General features: G+C 38.7%; 1 protein-coding gene across 1 annotated transcript in view; it reads left to right on the forward strand.

The window, feature by feature from the left end:
• CTSC (cathepsin C) overlaps positions 1-7225 on the forward strand; it is a 39323-nt gene extending 32098 nt beyond the window's left edge. The window contains exons 6-7 of the mRNA XM_032640585.1: positions 443-574; positions 6272-7225. Coding sequence (XP_032496476.1) covers positions 443-574; positions 6272-6774 — 635 coding nt within the window. The 3' untranslated portion in view covers positions 6775-7225. The remainder of the gene's footprint in view (positions 1-442; positions 575-6271) is intronic.
• The last annotated feature ends 4131 nt before the right edge of the window (positions 7226-11356 follow it).

An 11356-nucleotide genomic window follows, 5' to 3' on the forward strand; every position in this document is an offset into this window, starting at 1 on the left:
GGATAGGGAAGGTGGGAGGGAGACGCAAGAGGGAGGAGATATGGGGATATATGTATATGTATAGCTGATTCACTTTGTTATAAAGCAGAAACTAACACACCATTGTAAAGCAATTATACGCCAATAAAGATGTTAAAAAAAAAAAAGAATATTGTCAAATGCTTTGCAGAAGTTAGGAGGTTTTTTTCTCCCAAAATATTTTCAAGGAAAGCCCCATATAGTAATGTTTGCCTTTTGGTGAAAAAACTAAAATCTTAATGTTTGCCTGTACGGTCAGTAGCATTCTTTGATTGAATCTTCTTTATTGTGCTGATCCTTATGAACAAAAACCGCAACACTCAATATAAATATATTAATGTATGTCATGCACTTAAGGTTTCTCTGATTCTTTTGAGTGCATCAAAGGTCTCTTGGGTTATATATCCTTCTTTTCTATCACCAGGGTCTTGTGGAAGCTGCTACTCATTTGCTTCTATGGGGATGATGGAAGCAAGAATCCGTATACTAACCAACAATACCCAGACCCCAATCTTGAGTCCTCAGGAGGTTGTGTCTTGCAGCCAGTATGCTCAAGGTATGTGTTGTATTTCAGGCACTGTTTACCTGTGTGTAGTTTGCCATTGTTGGCAAAGGCATAAGGATAGGATAGTAGAGAGATCATAATGTCTTCTGTCAGAAAATCTGGGTGCGATTCACAGACAGATAGACAACATGAAAAGGCAGAGGGCTATCTATGTACCAGATGAAGGAACAAGATAAAACCCCAGAAAAACAACTAAATGAAGTGGAGATAGGCAACCTTCCAGAAAAGGATTCAGAATAATGAGGGTGAAGATGATCCAGGACCTTGGAAAAAAGAATGGAGACAAAGATCGAGAAGATGCAAGAAATGTTTAAAAAACACTTAGAAGAATTAAAGAACAAACAAACAGAGATGAACAATACAATAACTGAAATGAAAACTACACTAGAAGGAATCAATAGCAGAATAGCTGAGGCAGAAGAATGGATAAGTGACCTGGAAGACAGAATGGTGGAATTCACTGCTGCAGAACAGAATAAAGAAAACAGATGAAAAGAAATGAAGACAGCCTAAGAGACCGTGGGGACAACATTAACTGCAGCAACATTCGCATTACAGGGGTCCCAGAAGGAGAAGAGAGAGAGAAAGGACCCAAGAAAATATTTGAAGAGATTATAGTCGAAAACTTCCCTAACATGGGAAAGGAAACAGCCACCCAAGTCCATGAAGCACAGAGTCCCATACAGGATAAACCCAAGGAGAAACACACTGAGACACATAGTAATCAAACTGGCAAAAATTAAAGACAAAGAAAAATTATTGAAAGCAGCAAGGGAAAAATGACAAATAACATACGAGGGAACTCCCATAGGGTTAACAGCTGATTTCTCAGCAGAAACTCTATAAGCCAGAAGGGAGTGGCATGATATACTTAAAGTGATGAACGGGAAGAACCTACAACCAAGATTACTCTACCCGGCAAGGATCTCATTCAGACTCGATGGAGAAATCAAAAGCTTTCCAGACAAGCAAAAGCTAAGGGAATTCACCACCACCAAACCAGCTCTACAACAAATGCTAAAGGAACTTCTCTAAGTGGGAAACACAAGCGAAGATAAGGACCTACAAAAACAAACCCAAAACAATTAAGAAAATGGTCATAGGAACATACGTATCGATAATTACCTTGAACGTGAATGTATTAAATGCTCCAACCAAAAGACACAGGCTTGCTGAATGGATACAAAAACAAGACCCATATATATGCTGTTTACAAGTGACCCACTTCAGACCTAGGGACACATACAGACTGAAAGTGAGGGAATGGAAAAAGATATTCCATACAAATGGAAATCAAAAGAAAGCTGGAGTAGCAATACTCATATCAGATAAAATGACTTTAAAATAAAGAACGTTACAAGAGACAAGGAAGGACACTACGTAATGATCAAGGGAACAATCCAAGAAGAAGATATAACAATTATAAATATATATGCACCCAACATAGGAGCACCACAATACATAGGCAACTGCTAACAGCTATAAAAGAGGAAATTGACAGTAACACAGTAATAGTGGGGGATTTTTAACACCTCACTTAAACCAATGGACAGCTCATCCAAACAGATAATTAATAAGGAAACAGAAGCTTTAAATGACACAATAGACCAGATAGATTTAATCGATGTTTATAGGACATTCCATCCAAAAACAGCAGATTACACTTTCTTCTCAAGTGTGCATGGAACATTCTCCAGGATAGATCACATCTTGGGTCACAAATCAAGCCTAAGTAAATTTAAGAAAATTGAAATCGTATCAAGCATCTTTTCTGACCACATGCTATGAGATTAGAAATGAATTACAGGGAAAAAAATGTAAAAAACAAACACATGGAGGCGAAACAATACGTTACTAAATAACAAAGAGATCACTGAAGAAATCAAAAAGTACCTAGAGACAAATGACAATGAAACGACTAACCAAAACCTATAGGATGCAGCAAAAGCAGTTCTAAGAGGGAAGTTTATAGCTATAGAAGCCTACCTCAAGAAACAAGAAAAATCTCAAATAAACAATCTTACCTTACACCTAAAGGAACTAGAGAAAGAAGAACAAACAAAACCGAAAGCAGAAGGAAAGAAATCATAAAAATCAGAGCAGAAATAAATGAAATAGAATCAAAGAAAACAATAGCAAAGATCAATAAAACTAAAAGCTGGTTCTTTGAGAAGATAAACCATATTGATAAACCATTAGCCAGACTCATTGAGAAAAAGAGGGAGAGGATTCAAATCACTAAAATTAGAAATGAAAAAGGAGAAGTTGCAACAGACACCCCAGAAATACAAAGCATCCTAAAAGACTACTACAAGCAACTCTATGCCAATAAAATGGACAACCTGGAAGAAATGGACAAATTCTTAGAAAGGTATAACCTTCCAAGACTGAACCAGGAAGAAATAGAAAATATGAACAGACCAATCACAAGTAATGAAATTGAAACTGTGATTAAAAACCTTCCAACAAACAAAAGTCCAGGACCAGATGGCTTCACAGGTGAATTCTATCAAACATTTAGAGAAGAGCAAACACCTATCCTTCTCAAACTCTTCCAAAATATTGCAGAGGAAGGAACACTCCCAAACTCATTCTATGAGGCCACCATCACCCTAATACCAAAACCAGACAAAGATGCTACAACAAAAGAAAATTATAGACCAATGTCACTGATGAATATAGATGCAAAAATCCTCAACAAAATACTAGCAAACAGAATCCAACAACACATTAAAAGGATCAAACACCATGATCAACTGGGATTTATCCCAGGGATGCAAGGATTCTTCAGTATGCGAAAATCAATCAATGTGATACACTATATTAACAAATTGAAGAATAAAAACCATATGATTATCTCAATAGATTCAGAAAAAGCTTTTGAAAAAATTCAATACCCATTTATGATCAAAACTCTCCAGAAAGTGGGCATAGAGGGAACCTACCTCAACATAATAAAGGCCATATATGACAAACGCACAGCAAACATCATTCTTAATGGTGAAAAACTGAAAGCATTTCCTCTAAGATCAGGAACCAGACAAGGATGTCCACTCTCACCACTGTTATTCAACATAGTTTTGGAAGTCCTAGCCATGGCAATCAGAGAAGGAAAAGAAATAAAAGGACTACAAATCGGGAAAGAAGAAGTAAAACTGTCACTGCAGATGACATGATACTATACATAGAAAATCCTAAAGAGGCCACCAGAAAACTACTAGAGCTAATCAATGAATTTGGTAAAGTTGCAGGATACAAAATTAATGCACAGAAATCTCTTGCATTCCTATATACTAATGACGAAGAATCTGAAAGAGAAATTAAGGAAACACTCCCATTTACCATTGCAACAAAAAGAGTAAAATACCTAGGAATAAACTTACCTAAGGAGATAAAAGACCTGTAAGCAGAAAACTCTAAGACACTGATGAAAGAAATTAAAGATGATACCAACAGATGGAGAGAGATAGCATGTTCTTGGATTGGAAGAATCAATATTGTAAAAATAACTATACTACCCAAAGCAATCTACAGATTCAATGCAATCCCTATCAAATTACCAATGGCATTTTTCACAGAACCAGAACAAAAGACCTTAAAATGTGTATGGAGACACAAAAGACCCCGAATACCCAAAGCAGTCTTGAGGGAAAAAAGCAGAGCTGGAGCAATCAGGCTCCCTGACTTCAGACTATACTACAAAGCTACAGTAATCAAGATAATATGGTGCTGCCACAAAAACAGAAATATAGATCAATGGAACAAGATAGAAAGCCCAGAGATAAACCCACGCACTTATGGTCAACTAAGCTATGACAAAGGAGGCAAGGATATACGATGGCAAAAAGACAGTCTCTTCAGTAAGTGGTGCTGGGAAAACTGGACAGCTACATGTAAAAGAATGAAATTAGAACACTCCCTAACACTATACACAAAAATAAACTCAAAATGGATTAGAGACCTAAATGTAAAATTGGACACTATAAAACTCTTAGAGGTAAACATAGGAAGAACACTCTTTGACATAAATCACAGCAAGATCTGTTTTGACCCACCTCCTAGAGTAATAGAAATAAAAAACAGAAATCAACAAATGGGACCTAATGAAACTTAAAAGCTTTTGCACAGCAAAGGAAACCATAAACAAGACGAAAAGATAATCCTCAGAATGGGCGAAAATATTTGCAAATGAATCAACGGACAAAGGATTAATCTCCAAAATATATAAACAGCTCATGCAGCTCAATATTAAAAAACTAAATAACCCAGTCAAAAAATGGGCAGAAGACCTAAATAGACACCTCTCCAAAGAAGACATACAGATGGCCAAGAGGCACATGAAAAGCTGCTCAATATCACTAATTATTAGAGAAATGCAAATCAAAAGACTTTTGGGCCCTGGGGACTCTGAAGTATCAAGAGAGTCCTTACCCTCATGAAGCTTACAGTTAAGTGAGGAAAATAGAAATTAAATAATTATAAGAACAATGAAGAAAAAGGGTTCTGGATGTGTATACAGGCATACCTCATTTTATTGTGCTTCTCAGATACAGCATGGTTTTTTGTACAAATTGAAGGTTCGTGGCAACCCTGCATCGAGCAGGTCTGTCAGTGCCATTTTTGCAACAGGATTTGCTCACTTCATGTCTCTTTATCACATTTTGGTAATTCTTGAAATATTTCCAACCCTCTGCCAGCAAAAAGATTATAACTCATTGAATGCTCTGGTGATGGTTAGCGGTTTTTTCTTTTAGCAATAAAGCATTTTTTTTTTTTTTTTTTTTTTTTTTTTTTTTTGGGTTACGCGGGCCTCTCACTGTTGTGGCCTCTCCCGTTGCGGAGGACAGGCTCCGGACGCGCAGGCTCAGCGGCCATGGCTCACGGGCCCAGCCGCTCCGCGGCATGTGGGATCCTCCCAGACCGGGGCACGAACCCGTGTCCCCTGCATCGGCAGGCGGACTCTCAACCACTGCGCCACCAGGGAAGCCCAGCAATAAAGCATTTTAAAATTAAGGTGTGTGTGCTGTTTCTTAGACAAAATGCACACTTAATAGACTACAGTAGACTGTAAACATAACTTTTATATGCACTAGGAAACCAAAACGTTTGTGTGACTTTATTGTGATATTTGCTTTATTGTGGTAATCTGGAACTGAACCTGCAGTGTCTCTGAGATATGCTTGTAATAAGGCCAGGACTGGAGGAAGGATATGGGGACCTAATTTAGACTTTTCTGCAAGAGGCGGTCAGAGAACACTTCCTTGAGGAAGTGTCTGGCTATTTAATAATGACAATAATAGCGAACTTTTATTGCTTTTACATGAAGTAATTCATTTAATCCTACAAGGAAGGTGCTATTGCTATCTATATTTTACAGATAAGTAAACAGAGGTACAGAGAAATTATCAATTCTTAACCCAGTTTTGGATTGAGCCTATATAGTCAGGCTTTAGAGCCTCCCACTTAACCACGAAGCTACCTTCCATATGAGGTGCCGAATAAATGTCTGTCAAATAGATGGCTGATGGATGGATGAATGAAGTGGTATTTAAGCTAAGAAACAACTTCTAGGGGTGACATAAAGAATAATTAATGGCGTAGAAAAGAAAAAATATGAAATGGGACAGTTTCTTTTGTACCCCTTTCTAATAGAGGGTAATAATAACTCTGTGTGTTCTTCATCCTCAGGCTGTAAAGGTGGCTTCCCATACCTCATCGCAGGAAAGTATGCCCAAGATTTTGGGCTGGTGGAAGAGGCCTGCTTCCCCTACACAGGCACAGATTCTCCATGCAAACTGAAAGAGGACTGCTTCCATTACTACTCCTCCGAGTACCACTATGTGGGAGGTTTCTATGGGGGCTGCAATGAAGCCCTGATGAAGCTTGAGCTGGTCCATCATGGGCCCGTGGCAGTTGCGTTTGAAGTCTACGATGACTTCTTCCACTACCACAAGGGGATCTACCACCACACTGGTCTGAGAGACCCTTTCAACCCCTTTGAGCTGACCAATCACGCCGTCCTGCTGGTGGGCTATGGCACTGACTTGGCCTCTGGACTGGATTACTGGATTGTTAAAAACAGCTGGGGCGCTGGCTGGGGTGAGGGTGGTTACTTCCGGATCCGCAGAGGAACCGATGAGTGTGCCATTGAAAGCATAGCACTGGCGGCCACACCAATTCCTAAATTATAGGGTGTACCTCCCAGCGTTTCATACTGATCACCATCAGTCATGAAAGGAAACTGACTTATTCGCAGACTAGAGACTTTTACCATATTGCTACTGCAATGTCAAAAGGTTACAAATAGATTCCTATGAAGATTTGTGCCTTTAAAATTAAAACTGCCCTTGACTGTAATATACTTTCCCATTGAACACCAGCCTGTTTTTTCCTAAATATTCAGTGAAGTGAGGTTTTTATGGATGATGGTAAACTATGAAGTAATGGATTTTGCTAATCATTTGTGATTCAAACAGATGCTGTATTTTTAAAAGTCTATGTGAATGCACAGGCTTATTTTTTAATTGTATAAATCATGAGAAAATATGGCAATGATTATTAAATTTAAAATTTTTTTGTAAATATTCGGGTGATATGTATTATGAAATTTATGTATGTGCTTAAGGGAATTTTTAATCTTGACTCCTTCAGTTCTATTTACTTCTCTCACTTATGTAAATACTTTAAAAAGGAAAATCAGGGTATTTCAACTAAAAACAACAAAATTACGAACATTTACAATAGGGGGTATATTCAGTTAATGTCTAGTGAACCCTGAAGTTATCTTCTGGAGATTTGATGAGACAGAGATTATAAAGAAAAGATACAGGAGTTTTGATAAGAGTCTGGTTATTGGTTAAACCTTCTTATGGTGTATCTTGCATTTGGAAGTATTGGTTAGCCTTCATTTGCTGAGCAGTAATAGCCTAATTAGTGGAATATTAGCAGTTTATATTTGGTCAGATCTTTGGGATCTCCAAGGGATATTTCACAGTGATATGAAATCTCCACACTGAGTAAACAGATAGGATCCATTAGAAATAATAGATTAGGCAAAATTAGGCAAATTAGAGCTCTAAACCATAAACAAGAACTACAAGGCTTTTAGAGCTGAAAGGGACCTTGAAGATGGTTCAGTGTAACTTCCTCTTAACCAGAAAAAGACACTGAGGCTTATACAGAGGGCAAGTGACTCATCCAAGGTCACACAGCTGGTAAATGATGAGTCTAGATTAGAACCTAGATTTTCTAAGTCTGGTTCTCCTTGAGTGACTTAGACACTGAATCTCTGTGCTTTCCATCAGAGTATCCAAAATCACCAGGGATGCTAGATGCATAGTTGGAAATTTCACACTGACATGTTAAGTCTCAGTTTTGTCTTAAACCTCATGTACTTTTTGTATTGCAATTCACTACAATGACTTTTTTTCTTTTTTCTTTTCTTTTTTTTTTGCGGTACGCGAGCCTCTCACTGTTGTGGCTTCTCCCATTGCAGAGCACAGGCTCCGGACGCGCAGGCTCAGTGGCCATGGCTCACGGGCCCAGCCCCTCCGCGGCATGTGGGATCTTCCTGGACTGGGGCATGAACCCGTGTACCCTGCATCAGCAGGTGGACTCTCAACCACTGTGCCACCAGGGAAGCCCTACAATGACATTTTTACTCTTCTTAAACTGAAGGGTTATTTGAGGAGTTTGCCTCGTATTTAAAGTGTGACTTCTTGGGCCTCCTGGTACATGGCCGCATACCTTTGACCTTTTTCCACATGATGACAAAGAAGCAGACACTCTGAATGGCAGGCATAGCCAGAGTCCTTATTATCTGGAAGGCCTCCAAGGAGGTATATTTTCCTTGTTACTGTTACTGGTGGAATGTAATAATTATAATCCTAATTTATGCCTAGCCTTGTTGCTGCATGAAAGTGTAAATAGACTTTGAAATCAAGCAGGAATTTATTTTTCACTAAAATTTATAAAGATATACTACCTGTCAGCTTAATAGCTAAGATTTTCTTTAACCCATTAAGTGTGAGCTCATCCTCTGGTGTTCACTTGGACAGCAGTCAGTTGACACATGTGAGAGCACGTCCTGAAGGTGAAGAGCACCCATGCTTTTGCACAATTTCATGGGGGCCCTGGCTGAGCTCTGAAGGAAAATCGTTGCTCGTATCATTCTTTAAATAATCTAGGAAATATTGAAGGACTAAATGATAGTTGTGAACTTAACTGGCAATGGGAAGCAGGTCTCACAAGCATGATTAGTTGAGGACAAGCAATGCTTTGAAAAGGCCCTAAGTTTTCAGAGGTGCACGCTGGATTGCCCAGAGAGCTCAAGTTACACTGCCCTTCAACTTGCATTTTCTGCTGTGGGAGGTCTGCTTTTCCTATTGCTCTACAAGAGAAAGATCACCGTTTCATCCACAGTGGTGGAATTCATTCAAGACGTTGACTAAATCATGGTTCCATCATGGTTCCTTAAGCCATGTAATTAAACTGTTAAGCTATACAAAAAGCAAGTTTCATTGTCTGAAACTTGTTTGTATTGGTGCTAACAGAACATATCATCAAAGTCTGTTGAGCAAATGAGCTCTGGAAAAAAATGGGTTGGGAACTCTGGCTAACCTCCCCGAACACATGCCCAGAAAAGCTAGAGTAGTGATGTGCGTGGATGACACCATTGGCCACAAAGCAGTTTAGCTGGGCCATCTAGCACAAGCATGGTCCTGACCCTGGTGCCTTAGTGCCTGGGTAAGATTGCTTGCTCTGCCACACGAGCCATGAGAACTTGGGCAGTTTACTTAACCTACCAGTGCTTCTGTTTCCTCATCTGTAAACTGGGGATAATGGGATAAATATCTATCACTGTCTGAACTCTCCCTAAACTCTTGCTATTATAATAAAGGAACCAAAAGGGTTTACACTTTTGAATGACATTTATTTGGTTTAAGGTCAGGCCTTACCCCATCCCAAGTGGGTAAACTAACGTAAATTCAGATAATGAAGTTTCCCTGGCCATTCAAACTTGCTCACTGAACTCTGATTTCTAAACACTGACCTCAGGAACCGAATAGATTTGGATAGTAAGGGATATGTGTATCTACTTCACAGAGCTCTGAAGGGTTAAACGCCTTCATATATAGAAAGTAGGTACACCAGTGCTTGGAACGTAGTAAGGAGTATATAAATATTACTGTTCAAGTCATCTTCTTCCCAATTCAAATTGTAATCTTTTGCTATGAGGAAGCAGCTCAGATGTATTCTATTAATAAATAAGCTCTACTCTGAGAGGGTACAGGAGGGGCTTTGGAAATTTTTTTTAAAGGGAGAAAAAAACAACAGAAGAACATGGCGCAAAGAAACCCACGGAGAAAAATCTTCGAAAACGTTATGAATTAGGGAGTTCAGTTTGATTTTCTGGTACAGAAGTTTTTACAATCCGCACCACATCATTGCCTCTGCTGCTGCCTGTGTGGAAAGAATAAGTGTGAGAGGCGATCACGTTTAGATCGCTACAGCAGAGATGAAAATCAAGACCCAGCTGACAGCAAGTAACTTTGAAGCAAAAAAAAAAAAAGACTAAAGGTTAAGCGAAAGTTGTAACAATTTGATTTTCCTCATCAGGATTTTCCTATCAGGATAAGCATAGCAGATTCACATAACAATAGAGCTGGAAGGTCATCTAGTCCACCTCTGTCATTAAAATAAAAATGGGTTCAGTGAGGTGAAATAACATGCCTGGGGTTCCGGCTAATAAAGATAAATCTAGACCCCAGTGCGTCAAGAACTTTCTACTCTACCTGCTGCCTCCCAATTAAGAAAAGTGGAAAAAGAAATATAAATGTTATGAGACAACCTGACCTCATACTGTAAAATCATTTCTAAGATCCTTTCCAGTTCTCAGAAATCCTATTCTGAACTCTTGATGGCAAGTGCTCTGGTTTCGGAGGTTTAATCTAACAGTTTTCCTCTAAATATAGTGATGTTAATATTTATATTTCTTAACTGTAATAAAGATTTATTTTTGGCCTAAAGTTAAGTAGAGACTTCCTGACCAAGACAGGAGAGCTTTAGACGTAACAAATTCTTCAGTTCTGATGGGAAGTGCATGGACTGGAAATTGTACGTTCGTTGTGCATTAGTTAGCCATTAGGTCTTCATTTCATTAGCTGTAAAATACTGACTTCATTGAATTGTAGTTCTGATTCAAAGTGGATTTGCCTAAAATCGCCTGGACTGTAAAATAATTGAATCCTCAGCAGACATTAGGGCTGCCCTGCACAATGTCCTCTTGATGACAGCAAACCAAAATTGCAGGAGATAAACTAGCCCTTGGACAGAACATGCAACACATGCCTTTGTTGGTGTCTTCATTTCTCCTTTCAGAAATCCATTTATCAAGATCCCTTTTCCCCACATGCGTTTGAAGAGCTAGCAGAAGTAAGAAACTTAACCTCTCCGTCTCCGATTTTGAGGATGTGATGCTGATACACTTTGATTTCGAACTTTTGGTCCTAAAAGGCAATTTATAGAATTCAAATTCAATTCTATAGGTAGTTAAATAAGGAAAGACTGTGATAAACTCCAAACCCCCCAAGTTGAGGGGAAAAAAGCAGACTTGTTTCTTCCTCTAATGCAAAAGGTCTAAAGAGATTGAAATCCTAGCAAATCAATTGAAAAGAAATAACTTGGAGAAATAGCCTTCCCCTGGGGAAATGAGGGGAATGCCAGGAAGCTAAGGCTGTACATTAAAGTAATGATTGAGATGATTTGGTTTTT

Source organism: Phocoena sinus, chromosome 8 (genome assembly GCF_008692025.1).
Source record: "Phocoena sinus isolate mPhoSin1 chromosome 8, mPhoSin1.pri, whole genome shotgun sequence".
Classification (NCBI taxonomy): domain Eukaryota; kingdom Metazoa; phylum Chordata; class Mammalia; order Artiodactyla; family Phocoenidae; genus Phocoena; species Phocoena sinus.